The sequence below is a fragment of the Tachyglossus aculeatus genome, chromosome 24 (genome assembly GCF_015852505.1).
Source record: "Tachyglossus aculeatus isolate mTacAcu1 chromosome 24, mTacAcu1.pri, whole genome shotgun sequence".
Lineage (NCBI taxonomy): Eukaryota > Metazoa > Chordata > Mammalia > Monotremata > Tachyglossidae > Tachyglossus > Tachyglossus aculeatus.
The window spans coordinates 14235630-14260216 of NC_052089.1; the positions used below are offsets into that span (position 1 = coordinate 14235630).

A 24587-nucleotide genomic window follows, 5' to 3' on the forward strand; every position below is an offset into this window, starting at 1 on the left:
GGATGGAAAACATGAAAATCTTAGAACCAGTTAACATTGTGAGGAACCAACTCTCAATCCATTTATCTTAAAAATATGAATACTTGAGCCACTATATTGTACAGTTCTTACAGAAATTCTAGCAGCAAATATTCATTGTTTACCTGGGTTAAAGAGGTCATTAACCACTTCACATTTTCTCTCCTTTCTGTTTTCTCTTTCTTCATCATTTTCCTCCTTTAACTTCAATTCTTCTATCTTCCTGTTCAGGGAATGTGTGTGTTCGTTGTGGTATTGTACTCTCCCAAGCACTTAGTACAGTGCCCTGAACACAGTAAGGGCTCAATAAATAAGACTGAATAAATGAACTAGGTGCTTATGTGTGCTAATGTGTTTCACCCATGGGTGTGTTTTCGTATGCTCCCCTCCTCAACCTGAGACTTCTGTCTGTGTGTAAACATGTTTCTGTCTCTGTATATCTACAGGTCTGTGCACTAATCTTGTGTGCGCTGTGTGCTCATCTTTATTTCATGCTTTTTACGAAATAACGGCAAGAAGCTCAGCCCAAACATTTCCCATGCCACCATCTAGATTACCTCTTATAAAATATTGTGATAAAAGGTATTCATGTGAATTGCATTCCATTAATCAAGGACAGAATACGCTGTGAATATGTCTGAGTTCTCAAAAATATCAACTGAGTAATATTATTCTACCATTATCTGACGTTTACCAAAAACTTGATCCTTTCAAAATATTTTGTACTCATTTACAGAGGTCAGCATATTTCAGGGACTTTAACATTAAAGGCAGTTTATCATTTTTCACCACATATTTTTACCTTCAAAAGTAGGAAAATATCCGTGTTGGATTTTCTTCCCATAAAAACTGCCACTAATTTTTTTTTCTTTTACCTTTTACAGCACCCTTACTTCTTCTGCCCCCAAGGCACCCATTACATGTCCATGCTATTTCAATTTCAAGTCTCTGGTGGGCTGTGTGCCCTGAGGATGCCTAAGATTGAGTCATGTGGAAATTTTTTACCTCTTAATGGTAATTTTTTTACCATTTCACTCCTACGTGCCCCTTTTCACCTTCTCCTATTTTGGCAGGGGAGTGGGATACTTTTACAATATATTTTGGCCATTTTTCCTTACACCTTTTTATCTCTGCAAAATAGAATAGCCAGGTTTTGCCCTGGGAAGTAAATCTGTGTGTGCATATTGTTACAGGCAAAACATATATGCATATATATATTAACAGGTGGTAGTGACCCTGCATTAGAAAAGGAACAAACCACTGAATTCATTCTGGCTTCTTAGAAAGAGCAAAATGAAAGATCGCCTACAGGAGCTGAAGCAGCGCTCAAAGGAATTTGAACTCTCAAGGGTGAATAGCTGCACAGCTTCAGCAGGGGCAGAAGAACAAAGGGAGTTTCCACAACAAGCTGTCATTTACGAACGAGAACCTGTTGTTGAAAGGCACCTACATGAAGTCCAAAGACTTCAGGAGAATATTAACACTTTGGCAGAGGATGTTCAAAAATTTGGTCAGGAGCAGAAGAGCTTGGTGGCTTCGATGAGGAGATTCAGTGTTCTCAAGAAAGAGTCCAGCATTACCAGAGTGCTAAAAACAGAAGCAGAACATATTAATAAGGGCTTGGATGATTTTTTGAAAGAAGTTAAGAAGTCAGAAGCGGAAAGTGGACCATCATCAGCCATGACAAGGATTCTTAGGTCTCAACATGCTGCCATGTTCCGACAATTCCAGCGTATAATGTTTACGTACAACGACACCATAGCAACGAAGCGAGAAAAATGTAAGACGTTTATTTTCCGTCAGCTTGAAGTTGCCGGAAAAGAAGTAACTGAAGAAGAGGTGAACGATATGCTGCAACAAGGGAAATGGGAGGTTTTCAATGAAAGTTTGCTCACAGAAGTTAGTATCACTAAAGCTCAACTATCCGAGATTGAACAGAGGCACAAAGAACTTATTAACTTGGAGAACCAGCTAAAAGACTTGAGAGATATTTTTCTTCAGATCTCTCTTCTGGTGGAGGAGCAAGGAGAAAGTATCAACAATATTGAAATGATGGTCAACAATACCCAAGAGTACGTTTACAAGACGGAAGAGAAATTCAGACTAGCAGTGAGGTACAAAAAGAGAAATCCTTGTCGGGTGCTGTGTTGCTGGTGCTGCCCTTGCTGCAAATAACTAACACCCAACTTCGTAAGACCTTAAGTCTACCCTGCAAACATCGAAGAGCAGAAATTCAACCTCCCCAGGCACTCAATATGGGACCTTCTCACCCAATTTTATCTCGGATTTCAATTAACCACGGCCATCCCGGACCCCATTACCAAAAGAGTGGTACTGGAAAACTACGTCAAAGCACTTTACTTCCAAAGTGGTACAGACAGGCATTTGCATTATGATTATTATCATCTGGTCCTGAAGGAAAATAAACAAGCCATGGAAGTCTGACCGGGTGTATTACTCTTGCAGCAGATATGGTCTGGGACAGATGCAAATGCCAAACAGTCTGAAACACCATAAGGATCTTCAAATTTTTCAGTCAGACACCTTTTATTGGCATTTCATCTGCTTTACATAAATTATGTATTACTCACTATTACAAAGTGAGCATTTATGTTTAAAGTAGTTTCTAAGGAGCATGTTAGAACATGGAGTAATTATATGCGATGCAGTATTTCAAATATTATGACTTACTCTAACACACCTACAAATTAATCAAGAGCATTTAAAACAACGTCGGATGACTGAGCTGCAGGCTAACAGCTAACTATATACTTTGTGTTAAAGTCTGGATCTCGAAAACACTTTTACAGAACCACTAAGTTCATTTTATGTTCAAAGAGCCATGTTTCGGGTGTCTAGTAGTAGTAATAGTATTTATTAAGCATTGGCTGTGTGCAGAGCACCACACTAAGTGCTGGGAAAGAGTACATAGGTGGGAATTGAACATAAACCCAATCCCTCATAGGGCTCACAAACTATTACTATTTAAAATCATTTATTTGGGAGCCCCTTGCCCCAAGGGAGGCAGCATGACCTAGTGGATAGAGCTGGGAGTCAGAAGGTCATGGATTCTAATCCCAGCTCTGCCACTTGTCCGCTGTGTAACCTTGGGCAAGTCACTTCACTTCTCCTTGCCTCAGTTTCCTCATCGGTAAAGTGGGGATTAAGGCTGTGAGCGCCATTTGGGACAGGAATGGTCTCCAACCTGATTACCTTGTATCTACTCCAGTGCTTAGAACAGTGCTTGGCACACAGTAAGCGCTTAACAAATACGATTATAAGCAACAGTATGTATTCAGCGCTTTCTGTGTGCAAAGGACTGTACTGAATGCTGGGAGAAAATACACTGTTACGAATTAGAAACTCTCTCTGTCCCTTGGTGGGAGAGGGACTGTATCCACTTAGGCAGGAAATGTGTCTACCAACTCTGAGCACTGTACTCTCCCAAGAGCTTAGACAGTCAATCATATTTATTGACCATGTACTGCATGCAGGGTACTGTACTAAGCCCTTGGAAAAGTACAATGTAACAATATAACAGACCCATTCCCTGCCCACAACGAGTTTACAGTCTAGTTACAGTCTCAAGGATTTAGTACAGTGCTCTGCACCAAGTAAAGGTTCAACAAGTACAACTGATTGATAATAAACCTGTACCTATCCCGGAGCTTAGAATAGTGTTTAACACAGAGTAAGCCCTTAACAAACGCCAAAAAATAAAAATTCTTAAGTTTCACAATGTAACACATTGGGCAAAAGCAGCTTAAACTGGGTAAGTGATTTAATTTTTCTCATTCTGAAATCACAGTTTGCTGTCCTAGGTCAAGGAATCAAGAAAAAGGGCTTGTCCCATTTTTCACTTTCTCCTAATCACATAGTTGTAAGTATAGGATTTTTCTGCTTAATTGTACCGCTTACTGGAAAATCACTGTCATTATTATTCTTGGAGAGAAATGGAAGGGCAGTTCCATGATTGTATCTCTCCTAAGAACAGAAAGGATGACACGGTCAGAGTGGCAGACAAGAAAAATAAGGAAGCCACACTGGATGCTAGAAAGAGGGACATCAGCAGTGGCAGCATGGCTTTGGGCCTGGGATACCATCAGAGAACTAAACTGCCATGTGAGGGATACTACTCCCCTCCACTCCCCCTCATTTTTTTTTAGAAGGTTGGGGACGTGGCTGCTGTGACACCTGAAATCTGGGATGCCCAGACTATGAGTCCAAAAATGCTCCTTCGAGCCCAAGGTTCTTGAGCTCATATTGTGCTCACTGTCGTCTTTGTGTTCTTTTGTTTTTCTGCCTACATGTTTTAACCGTTTTTATGTGAGCTCCCCATTTGATACACCCAAGGGCCAAAGACTTTGTCATATTTATGTTTTGCAAATTCTTCCCCAATATTTAGTATATAATGATAATAATAATAATGGTGGTATTTGTTAAGTGCTTACTATGTGCCAAGCACTGTTCTAAGCGCTGGGGTAGATACAAGGTGATCAGGTTGTCCCACACTGTGCTCACAGTCTTCATCCCCATTTTACATATGAGGGAACTGAGGCACAGAGAAGTGAAGTGACTTGCCCAAGGTCACACATGACACACAGTAGGCATTAAATACATTAGTGGAAAAAATAAATAAATGAAAGTTTAAACTCCTGAAATGATGATCTTTTCTTAGCACAGCCACAGATATAAATGCTACCTTACACAGGTTAATTTGCCTTCTAGCGGCCGCCTCAGAGAATTAAAAAGTGACAGAGTCAAAATTGTATTATACAGAATATCAATCTAACAAATTTTTGAAGATCTATACCAGAGAACATGAGGAAAGTAATGGTTAATGTTAGCTAAGCTTAAAGTGCTTCCCTAGAAAAAGTGAAATGGATTTGTTTGGACGGAGATAAGAGCATCTACATAACAGGGACACCTGTCATGCATTTGGAGCTGGTTATACTATTCATTCTTTCAGTCATATTGAGCGCTTACTGTGTGCAGAGCACTGTACTAAGCACTTGGGAAGTACAAGTTGGCAACATGTAGAGACGGTCCCTACCCAACAACGGGCTCACAGTCAAGAAGGGGGAGACAAGACAACAAAACAAAACATGTAGACAGGTGTCAAGTCATCAGAACAAACAGAATTAAAGCTAAATGCACACCATTAACAAAATAAATAGAATAGTAAATATGTACAAGTAAAATAAATAGAGTGATAAATCTGTACAAACATGTATTTCCCAGCTTCATGTGGATTAAAAAGTGACAGAAATACAAAGCACAATTATGACAATGTTAATTTTATGAACTGCCTTCCTACACATTCCATTCCATTGGTTTTCGGCATGTAAAAATAAAAAGCCGAAATCATAAAATGACAGGATGTATAGGCGGCAGCCAACCAAGAGTCTTGGGTCACAATAATGAAGCCAGAGGAAATGGGCTTTCAAGGAGTTGGGGCGAACAGTCTACTATATGATTCAAGATGAGTCACGGAACCGAGAAACGAAGATACCTGTTCTCCCTCCCTACTTAGAATGTGAGCCCATGCAGGACAGGGCTTGTATCTGAGCTAATTAAGTTACACCTACCACAGTGCTTAGAACAGTGTTCGACACATAAGCTCTTAACAAATGCCATTAAACAACTCTGCTGTTCTAGTAATTTAGATTTCTTTTTTCAAATTGTGCAGCAGTTGCATCACCTTATGTCAAAAACGCACGATTCAACATTGCCTAGATTTTATTGGTATACATGGGTGCAATCACCCATCATGATCGAGGAATGAACCTTCAAGACTAAGCACCTACATGAAGGAACTGATTCTAGCGACAGTGGTACCAAAATAAGTAAAATCAAAATACTTTAAAATTATGCAAAATTCTCTAACAAACCAGAAACATGTTTGTGTGAGTTATTTTTAACTTTTTAAAAAATCAAACTTTGTCTAAAATTCACGAGGCAAGCCTAAACTGAGTACATAACCTGTGGTGGCCGGAAGCAACTACTCAGGTTCTTAGAATCATGAACCTTTTATCATCCAACAATGCACGCCTCACAGAGGTTACACTTCAAGCTTTCAGTTGCACAGGTCCATCTCTCCCCACTCACTACTACCCCAGAAACTTCACGGCAGTCTTCACATTACCAGAACAAATCGTCCTACTTTTAATTGCTTGCCTGAAGACATACCATTTGCATTCCAGTAGAAGTTAGGTGGTTATAATTTTTGCTGAAAACACAAAAAGGTTCTCTGTTTCTAAGGAAGTAACCTTGACTTATATAAAAAATCTCCTTGTCTTAGTAGCTCATAAACTTTCTCTAAAGTGTATACGTTCCACCAGGGTTACTTACACCAATACTGGCTTTCCTGATATCCTGGGATGTCTTAGAACTTCGGTCATTGTCTCTCTCGTCTCCTCCATTCGCTCCTCATCACTGGAATCCACCACAAATATGACCCCAAAAGATTCTGCATAGTAATTCTTCCAGATGCCGCGAATTCTCTTTCCTCCTCCCAAATCAAAAATGGTGACTTCAAATCTTCCCTGTCTAAGGTCAATTTTGGAAAATCCAACAGTTGGAGCTACATCTTCAGGACACTCTGTTTACAATGAAAGAAAGCATATATACTTTAAGTTTTAATTCACTGAATTTAATTAACATCGAACATGTGAGAAAACAACACGAATTCTCTTTAACAGAGTTTTGCACAAATGTAACCCTTATGTTACAGAACTGGGAATCCCCTGTTGGGAATTCTAAAACCCTGGATAATAATATTAGGGCAGTAAAAACAGGGCTATATATATATCTATCTATATATACATATACAGATAGATATATATAGTACATAATGTGCACACTGAGCAGGTTAAAAGAATATATATATACAGGCTCTGGATTTTGAAGTTGCTTTGCAAAATTTGGTCTACATAGGCAAGTCATTTTCCTGAGAAAATTAACTTCATCAATCGCATTGTATGAACTAAGTTTTAATGTGACCCATTTATTCAAAACCATTCATTCGTTCATTCAATCATATTTATTGAGCGCTTACTGTGTGCACAGCACTGTACTAAGCGCTTGGGAAGTACAAGTCGGCAACATATAGAGACAATCCCTAACCAACAACGGGCATTGGAGAGGGAAAAAAAAGGCACGCCAAATTTAGCCAACTACTATTAGAGCTGAATTTTGATCTTTTTTAGGGAAAATTATCACTGCAAGAACAATTCCCTAATTCTCAATTTAATAACAACACACTTGATGGACTTCTGTCTCTTGGCAGATCTGGAAGCTCAGACTTGAGTTTCTGGCATCACCAGAAACACCATCCGACATTAACTTATCAATATCATCCAGAGAGATGAACACTGCTGGAAAAACTTTCTCCCTAAGTCTGTTGTCGTATTCAATACAAAATGCACAGTGAACACCCATGTTTTGGCAGATCAAAGTGCCTTTATTAGATTATTGTGATACAGTTCTTTCCCTTCATTCATATCTCTGCACTGGGGCAGGCCACCCCTGGCACCAAATCCACAGCCTTGGTGTTGATTCCTACCTTTGCTTTAAATCCATCAATGGAATTTAATAAGTGCTCACTGTGTGCAGAGCATTCACTGTACTAAGCACTTGGGAGACTACAATATGACAGAGTTGGTAGACAAGTTTATTGCCCGCAATGAGTTTGCAAGAGAAGTGATGCTCAATGCTGCCACTCACATCTCACTTCTGAAAATGACAAAATAGTACGTGGGGAGGACTTTGGAAGAGGGTTCCCTCTTGGGGACGTACATTTCAGAAATAATAATAAAAATGGTCCCAAGCCCTCTAAACTTATACTACAATACACAATAATATGTGTTCCTAAATTGGCATAAGGTAGGAAATAAGAAGTAACCTTCAGATTAGGTTCCCTTCTGCCATAGGGTAATTCAATTGACTGTATAATTAAATTAAAGGAAAAGGGAAATTATGTAAATAGCTGTAATTATTATTATTATTATTATGGTATTTGTTAAGTGCTTAACTAAGTGCTGGGGTGGATACCTGATCACCTTTAACCTCCTCAGCGTTTAGAACAGTGATTTGCACATAGTAAGCGCTTAATAAATGCCATCATTATTATTACAAGCAGATTCATTCATTCAATCGTATTTATTGAGAGCTTATTCTGTGCAGAGCACTGTACTTAGCAGATCAGGTTGGACATAGTCCCTGTCCTGCAAGGGGTTCACAGTCTCAATCCCCATTGTACAGATGAGGTAACAGGCCCATATAAGTGTAGCTTACCTCCTTGGATGCCTTTGGCTGTTGCAGTTTTACCAGCATTATCGAGTCCCACCATCACAAGGGTCACCTTTCTTGAAATAATAACATTGAAAAGTCACTTTAGAAAAATATATTTGGGTTTTAAAAATTGTTTGCCATCAAAAATTATGATTCATATATTATCAACTGGAGCTTCAGGATAATCTGATTTCTGAAATCAGAATTCAACATCAGGCACGTTCCATCAGTAAACTCATACTTCTTTTTGCAATAATGTAACCACTTATAGAAGTCATATTAGAGAAGAAAAAGAGCAGATTTAAAAAGATACATAGATTAGCATTCTAAATTAAATCCTCAAAGATGTATACTGGAAGGAATACCAGGAAAATAAATGGAATAGGAATGGTTCCAACAAAGGAACAAAATTGGGTTTGGGTTGCATTAATTCTTTCTGTTTAGGTTTTAAATATTCAAGAGAAACACAGAATAAATCTTATTAAGAGAAGACATCCTCAAAAGCCAATAAACAAACCCTCAGATCTCTTTCAGCTCCCTTATTTTCAATCCATACTTTCTTTCAAGCCAGTGTCATAAAATGTAGTGTTGTCCATTAAACAGATTGAGGCATCTGTAATTACAGAGGCCTAAAAATACAAAACATCATCAAAAAAGACAGGGGTCATGTTTTGGATCAATTTCTGAAAATCTCTTAGGGAAAATGAGAACTGAATCAGTTCTGCTTATAGACTTCTATGACTCTTCCAAAGATAAATAGTTTGGACTTGGTGAAACAGACAGCTAAAGAAAAAGTCTGATTCTTGTTGGTTGCATTCATTTAGTAAGAGGTGGCAAGGCAACTTTTAAACATTAAGATAGTTAAAAAAAGAGAGTGTTTAAAGGATCTTCAATTTAAAATTATTCCCCTTGGCTAGGTGCTCACAAATCATTAGATTACTAATCTCAAAGGAAATGCAGAGAAATTTACACATAATTTTGAACAGCTTGATATAACTTCAGTAGGGGCAAGAGCCCAACAAAATAAAACTGAGCAGATAGTAGGCAAAAGAGCCAATCGCACATTTGAACACACAATCCTGTATCTTACTTGTGAATCTAGTGGTTTTAAATATTCTGCCCTCTGATCCCTGACTCAAAAGAAATAATTAGTTTCAAGAATTGACTCTAGCTCCCAAACTATAGCTTGCAGATGCCTGCTCAATAGCATATGGAATTATTTTTAGCACTACTAGACACTGCAAGTTACATTTTTTTTCTGATGTTCTATTTGGTCATAATATCTGCGACATTCCTTGGAAAGAGGGCGTTCTGGAAATCAGACATTTAGTGCAACCTAGTGGCTTGAGCGTATAAAAGCAACTTTGAAAGTTCTTAATTCAGATCTGTCAACATTTTTCCCCTTACGAATTTGGTCTTTAAAACGTTTGAAAAATATAGAAAAACATAGAGAAGTAGCCTGGCATAGTGGACAGAGGACAGGTCTGGAGTCAGAAGGTCATGGGTTCCAATCCCAGCTCTGCCACTTGTCTGCTGTGTGACCTTGGGCAACTCACTTCACTTCTCTGTGCCTCAGTTATCTCATCTGTAAAATGGGGATTGAGACCGGGAGCCCCATGTGGGACATGGACTTTGTGCAGCCCGACTTGCTTGTATCTACCCCAGCGTTTAGTACAGTGCCTAGCACATAGTAAGCGCTTAGCAAATACCACAGTTATTATTATCGTCACCCACTCACCTGCTCCCATGTCCCTGGATTCTCGAACTTCAGTAATGCACTTTGGACCGACCAGGAATGGAAATGACTGCAGGGAAAACCTGGGCCCTGGTCTACGGCCCTCAGCCTGGGGCGGTGGGGAATGGTTCTGCAGAGAGGGGCTGAGGGGTCCGCACTGAGAGTCTGGGTGGGGATGGGCTCTGGGGACAGCTACCTGACCCCTCCAATTCATCTCCAAGGAGCCCCTGCCCCTCTCTCCCTCCTCCCCTGTCCCTTTCTCCCTCCCCATCTCCCCTGCCCCTCCCTCCATCTCTTTCCTCATCCACTGCCTCTTTCTCCCTCCCCATCTCCCCTTACCCCTTTCCCTGGTGAGGTGGAGGTGGGTGCCGGGGGAGGGGGTAAAACCATTTCTAAGAGTCTAGTTGGGGTAGGGCTGGCTGGAGTTGAGCAGATGTGTCCTAGGAGCTGGTCAGGCTGGCCAAGTGGTCAGTGGCTCCAGGAGCCTTCGCTGCTCTGAGGGCTGGGACAGGAGCTGGAGCCTTCTGAAGGGGCCTAGCCAGGCGTCTGGGATGCCAGGAGAAGGTTTGCTGGCCCTGGGGTGTGGCAGTCATTTCTGGTTTGACTTGGTTGGGGCCAGAGGGTCTGTGCCCTTCTAGAGCTGTCCCCTTCTAGACTGTGAGCCCGTTGTTGGGTAGGGGCCGTCTCTATATGCTGCCAACTTGTACTTCCCAAGCGCTTAGTACAGTGCTCTGCACCCAGTAAGCGCTCAATAAATACGATTGAATGAATGAATGAATAATGCGCCCAGCCCCAACAAACAACAGTATTAATACTAATTTCAGTAGGCAAAAAAATCCACCAGAAAGGGTGCTGCAGGTAGGGAGAATTAGCAAAGACCTTGGAAAGTTACACAAGAGCCCTTTGAAGAGTCTCTGTAGGCTGAGAAAGAGGACTTCAAAGTTCCCGGAAGGAGTGTTTTGGGAAGGAGTGTTCTGGGTTGCAAAGGAGTCAATGAAGTCATCTATCACCTGCTCAGGTTAGGGAAGGTAGGGCGAGTCCCAGAAGAAATGCCCTGCCCTGGAGAGAAGACAGGAAAGCCTTTGGATTGCATGATCTGGGAGGAAGAACAAGAAAGATACAGAAGGTAACAGGAAAAAAAAACCCAGACAGAGCCCTTCGGGCAGGGAAGAGGGAAGAAAAGTTCCCAAACTGTCATTCCATGTAGGAAGAAAGCTGAAAGCTCTCACATGCTCCGGGTTTAGATTTGGGAAGGGAGCGGGCAATGGGTAAGTCCACATCCAAGAGAAAGCATTCCAGAAAGGGAAAGAGGTATGCTCCAAAATACACATGCACACATTATCTACCTCAATCACTGCTAGACACTGTTTCTGGGAGTTTCTGGGAGTTGGAAGGTGAACTGCCTGGCCTCTACAAAAAGCACCCTTCAGGGGTCTCCTCCTACCCCTGCCCCACCCAACAAAAGTTGAGAGGGTGTGAGAGGTGGAAGGAACTCAAATGATAGACAGCGGCTTCTCACCAGGTGGAGCCATTGCGGAAAACAGGAATTTGTTTTTACATCTGTTAAGGGCAAAAATGGATAAAATCTACCACTGTATGGATACCATACATTTGTTTTGCCACCTCTAAGTCATCAAAACCTGATGAGAGCCAGGACAATGGAACCACTAGCCTTATTTTCTCCAAAAGCAGAGTTGGGGCTCTTGAAAAATCTGGTTCGCAGTTTCTAAACTTTCATCAGACTCTGACTTTAGAGCCATCACTAATAAATTAACTGTACTAGCAGTAATAATACTTACCAAGTGCTTACTTTGTGCAGAGAATTGTACTAAGGTCTGGGGAGACTACACAGGTGGGAATTAGACACAGTCCCTGCCCTCGGGAACCTCACAATCCAAAAATAAAAAGGGGGAGGGGGGACTGCTGATAAATACATAAGGAAAGATTAAGCAAAACACTAAGAGAACATGAGGATGAAGGTCTGTAGGGTACTGGGACAAGAGGAGCAGAATTTCGAGCTCCTCATAGCTCAGAGCCCACAGTCACAACCGCAGCCACAGTGCTGTGTCTACTTTTCCCTGTGCTGATGGAGGAGTGTGAGGCAGGTCGGGATGGAGGCTTTCAATGACACAGAAAACAGCCAGAGCGGGATCCCCGGGAAGGAGGGGTAGAGGTCTGGCAGAGGATGCTGAGAGTCCTTGGAGCTGCAACAGGGGCGTAGACGAATCCCGCAGCCATCTGGTGGAAAAGTCTGGGATGCAGTCAACATCGGCGTGAGTCCACACGAGTAACCTGCACTGTACAGCCCCCCACAACCCCCAACTGCAGTTCCCAGGGCCCTGCTCTGGGAATTCCACCTTAAATGCTAAAATTGGGGTCCTTATATCTTCATTCCCTTCACATGGTTAGTTTAAAATAGCATCAGAACAAAAATAAACAACCCCTAAAATGATTAATTCAACACACTGGTCAACTGAAAAGTTGAAGAAATTAAATAACGGTCACAAACGTTATTCGGGCTATTTATAAGCCTCTTTTTAATCTGGGAATGTAGTTTAAAAGTGTCAAATCCTCTATTTCTCATTACAATAGAATGCCAGTTACTTGAAGCAAATGCCAACTTGAAAGTTCATAAAATATGTTCCCTCCCCACCGCCCCTCTACCCCCACTGCCCATCTTGTGCTGAAGTGCCACTATGGTAAATTCCCATTCATGATCTCATCAATCCTCACAGCAACCCTTAAGTACATAGGACCAGTGATATTATTCTCCGTAGTAGGAGGCATAGAGTGGTTTTGTCCAAGGCTGCATAGTTAATCAGTGGCACAGCTGGTACACAGAGCTTAAATGCAGTATTATCTCATGCATGCTGAATGCAATAACACAAACTCAACTGAATTAAAATTTCAAAAGGTATTCCACTGACCACATCAGTATAACTCACAACTAGGTTCTTCTTCTAATTGGGAACAGCAGAAGATCCCACTTCTGGAACACCACTGGCGTATTTAATTTAAATATATTTTCTAACTTCTCACTCCTGTGTTGAAAAAAAAATCAAAGTTTTTTTTTTTCTTTGAGCCAATAAATTTAAACTTTTTTCAAAAAGCCTAAACTCTGCATCCGCAATTTGGTAATTTAACACTTCCTATTATGAAATGAAAAAACATCGTTAATCCAAAACATGCTTTTGTTTACTTTTTAATGCTTTTCAGCATCAGCAAAAATATTGTTTATCCTGAAGGAACGTGGTTGATAACTTGCACTGTTAAAAATGGACCACAGAAAACAGACAGTTAAAACTAAAATATCAGGGCAGCAGGCATCAAAAAAAAAAAAGCCCAAAATTTCCATGAAGCTAGGAGCTAACAGTATTCTGATACACTATTCATAAATAAATCATTGAGTTGGGACTCACCAGAGGATAGAGGTTTACCACTGTCACTCCCGTCTCCAGAAGGGGTTTCTAACTTTCCTATCCCAGCTAACTCTACCTCCATTCTTCAAATTTCATGAAGAATTTATTAGGTAGAATTTAATTAGGTAGAAATTTAATTAGGTAGAACTAAATTCTACCTAGGCATTATCCACAACTCCTCTCTTTCTCTTTCAACCTCCACATAGAGTCTGGTCTCAAAAATCTTATTGAATTTTACGCCAAAATAACTTCAAGTGAGATCTGCCCCTTCCCCTCCATCCAAAGGGTCAGCAAGCTGATCCAGGCACTTTTATATACTGGCTTTATTACTGCATCAGTCTCTTTCCTGACCTTCTTGTCTCTAGACTTGTCCTACTCACGTCCATACTTCATTCCACTGCCTGGATAATTTTTCTAAAGCATCATACTGTACACATTTCTCCACTCTTCAAAAAACTCCAAGGCTTACACCCATTCCTCTCCATACCCAGCAAAAATTCCTGACCATTGACTACAAAGCACTGATTCAGCACTCCCCCTGCTAATTATCCACTCAGCTCATACTACACCCCAGCTCCGACTCTTTGTTCTTTCTCAAGTTAACTTACTGTGCCTCATTCTCATCTCCCCACCTTCAAACACTTGCTTGTGTCCATCTCTCTCCCTGGAACTCTCTCCCACATAATGACTATCAGATCCAACTGCGAGTTCTGTGACCGTCCAGAGCTCTCTCCATTTTCTAAGCCTTTCTGAATCACACTCCTCCAGGAGGACTTCCCCAGTTCATATCTGATCTCCCCAGGTTAAGCCTCCTATCTAATACCTCAGCACTTTGGTGCCAACTACACACATTGTCCTTCATCCTCCTAACAGGATGTTTAAACAGTTTTTAGATAAATGTAAGGATGAGAGGAACATAATGGATCTCTGGAAGAAAAGTGAGGGATAAAGAGGGGACATCCCTAACCACTGGGACGAAGCATAGAAGGGCAATCAGCCCTGAATTCCGCCAAACACTCCATGGCCTTTGTTGAAGACTGAGTCCTGGGCTGGATGGACCAACGGTCCACTGCATTATTTTTTTTCCTAGCTCTTCACTTGGAGTACAGCATCAGATAATGCCTCTACAGACTTATTTATCTGAAGAATGCCTGGAATATCATAGCATTTGTCTATAAATTCCACGCACCAATTTGCTGAAAAACAAAAGTGCAGTTTGCTCAATTGAAAAAAGTATTGTGTTAAATAAAATGCTTCTAAGATCACAGAGTTGTGGTTTACACATTTGACAAGAGTCTTAAAAATATCTGCCTTATCCTGTGAAAGGACTGATGAAACAAAGGAAGTTTTCCAATTTTTGCAATAAACAGAAAAATAGATAAAGCTTGCTTAAGTGTTTGCTTAATGCACATTACTAATGCACATTTACATTATTTTCTGACCTTCATGTTTTAGGTTGCATAGTACAACACCAAGTAATAATCTGTACTAATCAGTATGAGCTGCTTAATTCAAAGCCTCTAGTTTCTATAAATACCAAGCACGTTCTGTCCAGGATCACCTGAAATCAGGACTGAAAACTACCACTGCAACCTTATTCAACTCTGAAGCACAAAGACAGGCATTCAATAGCAGCGGCAGGAGCAGAAAGAGAACAAGTACCCTTTGGTCTGTCATCTCCAAAAAAGTTTAAACAAACTGGGAAAGCAAGCGCTTCCCAAAATTTGAGTTCAAAGTCTTAATGGAAAATTTTAGTCCAGAATTAAATACAACCACCACAAAAGGGAAAAAAAACCCTCAATAAATCTGGTCTCATTACCTTCTGCAGTCAGTTATACTTAACAGCACAATCCACAATTCACTCTCTTTTAGGGTTGGCCATATCCACTGGAGAGTGGAAATGGAGGTAGAGCTGGATATGATCTTTTTTCAATTTTAATACTTTCATGGTCATCAGTATCACTACTATTAGTAAATAATTCATTCAGAACAACTAGTTGTCCGGGACTAGTTATGTTATATCAATGTTTATCTTTACGGTTTTTAAAACATATACATTTCAAGAAATTCATTCATTCAATCGTACTTATTGAGCACTTACTGTGTGCACAGCACTGGACTAAGCACTTGGGAAGTACAGTCGGCAACATCTAGAGACAGTCCCTACCCAACAACGGGCTTCCAAACTAGAAGGGGGAGACAGACATCAAAACAAAACAGGTAGACTCGTGTCAAAACCGTTAGAATAAACAGAATATGGTGGATGTAAAAAACTGATCCCTCAGAATTTTACATAAGGGCTGCCTGACACCAGTGTCCTCAGAAGAAACACAGGAGAAAGACCACGACAGCACTAGCGGTGACCCAGAGTCTACTTTTAGCACTAACATCCTGAATCTAACAGTCTACGATAGCTTGGTCCTTAATTTTTTTTTAATCAATTTATCCTCTCAAAAGGTATACTGGCACTACATGAAATTAAATATTGTACACAAAATACTCCTTACCCTGTGAGAATGGCTATTTGCCACGCTGCTAACAATTAAGATTATGGAAAGATGAGAAAGTATTTGTCTTGGTCCTTTTATACCCATCCGCAATCTTAATGGCTGTGGCTTTTTTCGTCTGTTCGTTTGCTTTAAATGGTATTCGTTGGGCACTTAACTATGTGCCAGGCACTGTAATCCAGTGCTGGTCGCTACAAGATGATCAGGTTGGACACAGTCCAGGTACCTCATGGAGCTCACAATCTTAATCCCCATTTTACAGATGAGGCAACTGAGGCACAGATCTATTAAGTGACTTGTCCAGGGTCACACAGCAGACGAGTGGCAGAGCCAGGAACCCAGGTCCTCTAACTCCTAGGCCTGTACTCTTTCCACAAGGCTATGCTGCTTCTCAACGTTGTTCATTAAAGAAGGGGATAACACTGTGAAAACGTCAGTCTGAACTTTATGGAGCACAATAACCCAATTCATTCAATCATATTTATTGAGTGCTTACTGGGTGCAGAGCACTGTACTCAATCTGCAGTTGTTTCCCTCACTCGTTTATGCCACTCATAAAACCAAACTAACTTTTCTAGGTGGATCTCACCAATCTTTATTTCATGGATCACTTTTCAACTTGCAGTAAGAGTTCAACAAATACCAGAACTAAACCATTATTTTCTTTACAGCTACACATTTGAGTCATTTAACCTACAGGTTTAACCTATGGCTGCTGGGGGGGAGGAGAAACTGTTTAAGATTTTAAGAATCACAGGTCTAGAAAAAGACTCCTTATGGGCGTTTGGCTCTTTGGAAGATCCAAAATAGTAAAATTATCATGACCCTTCAGATATCTAGAGGGCATCTTACAAAATTCAGAATTTCAAGGGCAATGGAAAACACAGTTTATGGAAAAGCATGTGTCGTCGGCTGTGAGAAATGTAATGCTCCAACATTAGGAACAGTGGAGTGAGGCCAATAGAAAGGCTGTAAAAAAATAGACAGATTTCATATGCCTTCTACCCACCAGAAAGTTCCATTTGCTTTGACAGACTCATTAAGACCTGGGCAACAGGGGAGGAAGGTGAATTCCTTGAATTGCTCCAGGTACTAAAGATGTTATCAATCACATCCAGACCACCTCAGTTCCTTCAAACCTGCTCTGTATAGGTAAAACGAAGAAATCATTTCCTTCCAAGTGAATCTGTAAAGGCAGTGTCTAGCTATGCACTACCTTTAATGACGTAGTTTTTTCCCCGAGTGTGCTTCAATTGGTTAAAATAACAGTTTGATTCTATACTAAAATCCAACTTGCCTGAAACCCCAGAGTTCAAAATGCTTTACCATATTTTGCCACCCGTCTTACTACCAAGGGAAACTTTAAATCAACATATCACTTACACGTGATTACCCACTAGAGACATGAAAGCAGAGAAGATGCTCCCGAAGGAAACAACACCTTGTTCCCTGACCTTTCATTCACTCAATTCAATCGTATTTATTGAGCACTGTGTGCAGATACTAAGCACTTGGGAGAGTACAATACAACAATAAACAGACACCTTCCCTGCCCACAACAAGCTTATAGTTGAGGGGTGGCTTACATTCTTGTACCCCCGATTTCACGTAGCTCAGAATAAGCCTTTTAAAAGCCACTAGTTGGGCAAGTGGTGATGAGTACTTGCAATACCAGACCACAGGGCAGAAATGGGGGAAAGTCAAGGAAACCATAAGAAATAAAGGTACTACCAGGTTGAAGAGAAGTACAAGAGAGGACCCAGGGCTAACATCCAAGAAATATAAATATGCTTTCCCCTCTATAGGCATTTTTGAAAGATAGAACAACATTTCCAACAGAAGTTGGTGTCAGCTGAGTTCTCTGGATTGAAAGCTGTTCAAGGAGAACTCTCAGTGTTAGAGGCTACACTACTAACGATGTTTCCAGTAGCAGTGACAAATGGGAACATTGTAGAAGGGTAAAGAGATACTAGAATAGTGCTCTGCACATAGTAAGCGCTCAATAAATATCATTGATTGATTAAAGAGTGAAAAGGGGGCTGGTTCGCCGCAGGCCCACGAGTTGGCCAGAAGGAAGGGTTTGTTATTTGGGTTTCTACTACAATAGAACGTCATCCAAGTGTCTTCAGGATAATCCAAACACCTTCCACCTCCTGGCAGGGCATCTCCAATCACCTAATAATAACGATGGCATCTGTTAAGCAAATACTGTGTACCAAGCACTGTTCTAAGCATTAAATACGAATTACACCCTGGGAGTCCCACGATGGCGTTTAAGCGCTTACTGTGGGCCAAGCACTGTTCTAAGCGTTGAATGTAAATTACATCCTGGGAGTCCCACGATGGAATTTGTTAAGCACGTACTATAGGCCAAGCACTGTTCTAAATGCAGAATATGAATTACATCCTGGGAGACCCATGGTGGTATTTGATAAGCACATACTATGGGCTATGCACTGCTCTAAGCGCTGAATATGAATTACATCCTGGGAGACCCACGTTGGTGTTTGCTAAGCATGTACTGTGGGCCAAGCACTCTTCTAAGCATTGAATATGAATTACATCCTGGAGTCCCACGATGGTATTTGATAAACGCGTACTATGTGCCAAGCGCTGTTCTAAGCGCTGAATAATAACAATGTTGGTATTTGTTAAGCGCTGACTACGTGCCAAGCACTGTTCTAAGCGCTGGGGTAGATACAAGGCAATCAGGTTGTCCCCCCGTGGGGCTCACTGCCTTCATCCCCATTTTACAGATGAGGAAACCGAGGCCCAGAGAAGTGAAGTGACTCACCCAAGGTCACACAGCTTTGAAGGGGCGGAGCCGGGATTAGAATCCAAAACCTACATTACAATGACGTCCATAAGAAACCATAAGAAACCAGTCCCGGGAGACCCACAATTGTGTTTGTTAAGCTTCGCTCAGTGGAAAGAGCCCCGGCTTTGGAGTCGGAGGTCATGGGTTCAAACTCCTTCTTCTCTGCCAATTGTCAGCTGAGTGACTTTGGGCAAGTCATTCCCTTCAAAGCCCTACTGAGAGCTCACCTCCTCCAAGAGGCCTTCCCAGGCTGAGCCCCCTCCTTCCTCTCCCCCTCCCCATCCCCCCGCCCTACCTCCTTCCCCTCCCCACAGCACCTGTATATATGTTTGTACAGATGTATTACTCTGTTTATTTTACTTGTACATATTTACTATTCTATTTACTTTACTTTGTTAATATGTTTTGTTTTGTTGTCTGTCTCCCCCTTCTAGACTGTGGGCCCGCTGTTGGGTAGGAACCGTCTCTATATGTTGCCAACTTGTATTTCCCAAGCGCTTAGTTCAAGGCTCTGCACACAGTAAGCGCTCAATAAATACGACTGAATGAATGAATGAATGAATCTGACTTCTCTGGGCCTCAGTTCCCTCATCTGTAAAAAGGGGATGAAGCCTGTGAGTGTCCCCGTGGGAAAACCTGATCACCCTGCAATAATAATAATAATAATGGCATTTGTTAAGCGCTTACTATGTGCAAAGCACTGTTCTAAGCGCAGGGGGGGAATACAAGGTGATCAGGTTATCCCACAGGGGGCTCACAATCTTCATCCCCATTTTCCAGATGAGGTAACTGAGGCTCAGAGAAGTTAAGTGACTTGCCCAAGGTCACACAGCAGACCTGTGGCAGAGCCGGGATTCATTCACTCAATCGTATTTATTGAGATCTTACTGTGTGCAGAGCACTGTACTAAGCGCTTGGGAAGTCCAAGTTGGCAACAAATAGAGATGGTCCCTACCCAACAGTGGGCTCACAGTCTAAAAGGGGGAGACAGAGAACGAAACCAAACATACTAACAAAATAAGATAAATAGAATAGATATGCACAAGTAAAATAAATAGAGTAACAAATATGTACAAACATATATCCATATCACCATCATCATCATCATCATCATCAATCGTATTTATTGAGCGCTTACTGTGTGCAGAACACTGGACTAAGCGCTTGGGAAGTCCAAGTTGGCAACATATAGAGACGGTCCCTACCCAACAGTGGGCTCACAGTCTAAAAGGGGGAGACAGAGAACAAAACCAAACACACTAACAAAATAAATAGAATAGATATGTACAAGTAAAATAAATAGAGTAATAAATATGTACAAACATATATCCATATCATCATCATCATCAACCGTATTTACTGAGCGCTTACTGTGTGCAGAGCACTGGACTAAGCGCTTGGGAAGTCCAAGTTGGCAACCTATAGAGACGGTCCCTACCCAACAGCGGGCTCACAGTCTAAAAGGGGGAGACAGAGAACAAAACCAAACATACTAGCAAAATAAAATAAATAGAATAGATATGTACAAGTAAAATAGAGTAATAAATATGTACAAACATATATCCATATCATCATCATCATCAACCGTATTTATTGAGCGCTTACTGTGTGCAGAGCACTGGACTAAGTGCTTGGGAAGTCCAAGTTGGCAACCTATAGAGACGGTCCCTACCCCACAGTGGGCTCACAGTCTAAAAGGGGGAGACAGAGAACAAAACCAAACATACTAGCAAAATAAAATAAATGGAATAGATACGTACAAGTAAAATAGAGTAATAAATCTGCACAAACATATATCCATATATACAGGGGCTGTGGGGAAGGGAAGGAGGTAAGGCGGGGGGGATGGAGAGGGGGACAGGAAGGAAGGGGCTCAGGCTGGGAAGGCCTCCTGGAGGAGGTGAGCTCTCATTACTCTATAAAATAAATAGAGTAATCATATAGTAATGTATATTATATTATATACATATATTTATACATTTATAAATATATATTCATATATTATATAAATATAGAATAGAGCAATAAATACGTACAAACATCTATAGAGGTGATGTGGGGAGGGGCAACAGAACAGTGCTTGTCACCCAATAAGGGCTTGCCCAATGCCAGCAGCTTTGTCGTTGCCCTGAGTGATCTGAGGCGGCGTTGAGCGCGTGCCAGGCGCCGCCCGCCCGAAGCGCGGGTCCTACCTGACGGGGTCCCGGCAGCGCTTGAGCCAGCTGCAGCAGCGGCCCATGAGGCCCAGCATCCCGCGCTCCGGGCTCCGGGCCTCCTCAGCCCCGGGGAACGACGGCGGCGGCGGTGCCGGTGCCCTGGCGCGGGGCCTCGGGCTGTCTGTCCGTCCGGGCCCTCCCCCTCCGCCGCGGGGGGCCCGCGGGGCTAAACGGAGCCCGAGGCTCCGCTCCCGCCGCCGCCGCGGCCCAACGAGCAAAGAACCAAGGGGCCGGAACCGGGGGGGAGGGAGACTGAGGGGGCGGGGCCTGGGGCGGGACCGCCCAATGGGCGGTGAGGGGCGGGGCCTAGGCGCGGGAACGGCCAATGGGCGTTAAAGGGGCGGGGCCGGCGGGCGGGAAGGGGCGGGACCGTGGGCGTGGCTTAGAGCCGGGGAGGGCCAATGGGCGTTCAGGGGGCGGGGCCAACGGGCGAGGAGGGGCGGGGATGTGGGCGGAGAGAAGGGACGGGGAGGGCCGATGGGCGTTAAGGGGGCGGGGCCTACGGGCGGGGAGGGGCGGGGATGTGGGCGGGGAGAAGGGGCGGGGAGGGCCAATGGGCGTTCAGGGGGCGGGACCAAAGGGCGGGGAGGGGCGGGGACGTGGGCGGAGAGAAGGGGCGGGGAGGGCCGATGGGCGTTAGGGGGCGGGGCCAACGGGCGAGAAGGGCGGGGATGTGGGCGGAGAGAAGGGACGGGGAGGGCCAATGGGCGTTAGGGGGTGGGGCCTATGGGCGGGGAGGGGCGGGGATGTGGGCGGGGAGAAGGGGCAGGGAAGGCCAATGGGCGTTAAGGGGGCGGGACCAACGGGCGAGAAGGGGCGGGGATGTGGGCGGAGAGAAGGGGCGGGGAGGGCCGATGGGCGTTAAGGGGGCGGGGCCTACGGGCGGAGAGGGGCGGGGATGTGGGCGGAGAGAAGGGGCGGGGAGGGCCAATGGACGTTATGGGGCGGGACCAACGGGAGAGAAGCAGTATGGATGTGGGCGGAGAGAAGGGGCGGGGAGGGCCGATGGGCGTTGAGGGGGCGGGGTCTAGGGCGGGGAGGACCAATGGGCGTTAAGGGGCGGGGCCTACGGGGCGGGAAAGGGAGGGTCTGTGGGCGTGGCTCAGGGCCGTGGAGGGCCAATCCCACTGTTGGGTAGGGACCGTGTCTATATGTTGCCAGCTTGTACGTCCCAAGCGTTTAGTACAGTGCTCTGCACACAGTAAGCGCTCAATAAATACGATTGAATGAATGACCAACGGGCGTTACGGGGGCGGGGCCACCGGGCGGGGGTGTGGGCGTGGCGTAAGGGTTGGGAGGGCCAATGGGCGTTAAGGGGGCGGTGCCCACGGGTGGGGAGGGCCAATGGGCGTTAAGGGGGCGGGGCCAACGGGCGGGAAGGGGAGGGTCTGCAGGCGTGGCCTAAGGGCGGGGAGGGTCAATGCTCGTTAAGGGGGCGGGACCAACGGTCGGGTGGGGCGGTGTTGTGGGCGTGGCCTAAGGGCGAGAGGGCCAATGGGCGTTAAGGGGGAGGAGACAACGGGCGGGGAGGGCGTGGCTGTGGGCGTGACCTGAGGGCGGGGAAGGCCGGTGGGCGTTAAGGGGCGGGGCTTACGGGCGGGCAGGGCTAATGGAAGATAAGGGGGTGTGGCCTTTGGGCAGGGAGGGCCAATGGGCGCTAAGGGGGCCGGGAGGGCCACTGGGTTTTAAAGGGACGGAGCCAACGGGCGGGAAGGGGCGAGGCTGTGGGCGGGGCCTGAAGGCGGGAAAGGCCGATGGGCGGGGAAGCTAAGTGGGGGGAAGGGGGCGTGGCCTGGGGCGGGAAAAGCCAATGGGCGGGAAGGGGCGGGGTCCGAAGGCGGGGCCTAGGGGGAAGGGGGTGTGGCCCGCGAGCAGGGAAGGCCTATGGGCGATGAGGGGGCGGGGCCTACGGGCGAGGAGGGCCAATGGGCGTTAAGGGGGCGGGGCTTAGCGGGAAGGGGGCGGGGCCCGCGAGCGGGGAAGGCCTATGGGCGATGAGGGGGCGGGGGTAGGGTTAGGCCCTGAAAGGAGCTGATGGACACAGCGCTCATTCCCCCTTTCCCGTTTCCGCTGCGATTTGAGGGCCGAGCCCTCCTGTGGACAGCCAGACAATAATAATAATAATAATGATGGCATTTATTAAGCGCTTACTATGTGCAAAGCACTGTTCTAAGCGCTGGGGAGGTTACAAGGTGATCGGGTTGTCCCAGGGGGGACTCACAGTTTTAATCCCCATTTTACAGACGAGGTCACTGAGGCCCAGAGAAGTGAAGTGACTTTCCCAAAGTCACCCAGCTGACAACTGGCGGAGCCGGGATTTGAACCCATGCCCTCTGACTCCAAAGCCCGCGCTCTTCCCACTGAGCCACGCTGCCCTCTTCCTCCCACTTTCCCTGCCTCTTTGGACTGAGGCTGCAAAGGTCACTGGAGCTACCAGGGAGAAACACCCACCGCTCCCCTCCTTCCCTTCCCTTGTACTCCCCACCCCTATTCCCGAGACACATTCCCTCTGGGAGCAGCTAGCGATGTAGAGGGACTGGAGAAATAGGGACTAAGATGCCCTCTCGAACCTTTCTGTGGCCTGGAGCTGGGGGAGATGGTGCTTCCATCCATTTCCTGGGGTGCCAAATTCCTCAGGCTGCCTCTGAACTCATTCATTCATTCAATCGTATTGATTGAGCGCTTACTATGTGCAGAGCACTGTACTAAGCGCTTGGGAAGGACAAGTTGGCAACATCTAGAGACGGTCCCTACCCAACAGCGGGCACGCTGTAACTCAGGGAACCCCAGTCCTGCTTTGTGGACGAGCCATCTATCTGGGCACCTCAGAGAGCAGATAGCGGGAAAGCAGGCTGTCGGAGGCCGCTGAAAGGAGCTGATGGAGACAGCGCTCATCCCCCCATTCCTGTTTCTGCTGCAGGGACACTTTACAGGCGATTTGAGGGCCGAGCCATCCTGTGGACAGCCAGCCAAGACCCTCTTCCTCCCACTTTCCCTGCCTCTTTGGACTGAGGCTGCAAAGGTCACTGGAGCTACCAGGGAGAAACACCCACCACTCCCCTCCTTCCCTTCCCTTGTACTCCCCACCCCTATTCCCGAGACACATTCCCTCTGGGAGCAGCTAGCGATGCAGAGGGACTGGAGAAATAGGGACTAAGATGCCCTCTCGAACCTTTCTGTGGCCTGGAGCTGGGGGAGATGGTGCTTCCATCCATTTCCTGGGGTGCCAAATTCCTCAGGCTGCCTCTGAACTCATTCATTCATTCAATCGTATTGATTGAGCGCTTACTATGTGCAGAGCACTGTACTAAGCGCTTGGGAAGGACAAGTTGGCAACATCTAGAGACGGTCCCTACCCAACAGCGGGCACGCTGTAACTCAGGGAACCCCAGTTCTGCTTTGTGGACGAGCCATCTATCTGGGCACCTCAGAGAGCAGATAGCGGGAAAGCAGGCTGTCGGAGGCCGCTGAAAGGAGCTGATGGAGACAGCACTCATCCCCCCATTCCTGTTTCTGCTGCAGGGACACTTTACAGGCGATTTGAGGGCCGAGCCATCCTGTGGACAGCCAGCCAAGACCCTC

General features: G+C 44.7%; 2 protein-coding genes across 7 annotated transcripts in view; one reads left to right on the top strand and one right to left on the bottom strand.

The window, feature by feature from the left end:
- The window catches only part of ARL13B (ADP ribosylation factor like GTPase 13B), a 47255-nt gene extending 26088 nt beyond the window's left edge, over nucleotides 1-21167 (bottom strand). For 5 of the 6 annotated variants that reach the window (XR_005456145.1, XR_005456144.1, XM_038766088.1 and 2 more), the window contains exons 1-2: nucleotides 8314-8384; nucleotides 6370-6619 (exon numbers count right to left, since the gene is read on the bottom strand). Coding sequence is in view for 4 of the 6 variants with exons in the window: in XM_038766088.1 (XP_038622016.1) it covers nucleotides 6370-6619; nucleotides 8314-8368 (305 nt within the window). In the remaining 2 variants the exon portion in view is untranslated. Of the gene's footprint in view, nucleotides 1-6369; nucleotides 6620-8313; nucleotides 8385-20981 lie in introns of those variants that run through there. The other variant, XM_038766089.1, reaches the window with a different exon arrangement.
- STX19 (syntaxin 19) lies at nucleotides 1312-2463 on the top strand. The gene has a single exon (XM_038766093.1). It carries the CDS (start codon nucleotides 1312-1314, stop codon nucleotides 2191-2193), a length of 882 nt encoding a protein of 293 aa, XP_038622021.1. The 3' UTR covers nucleotides 2194-2463.
- Nucleotides 21168-24587: the final 3420 nt, after the last annotated feature.

Coding starts and splice junctions, on each gene's coding strand:
- STX19 (XM_038766093.1), top strand. CDS start 1,312: ATGAAAGATCGCCTACAGGAGCTGAAGCAGCGCTCAAAGGAATTTGAA.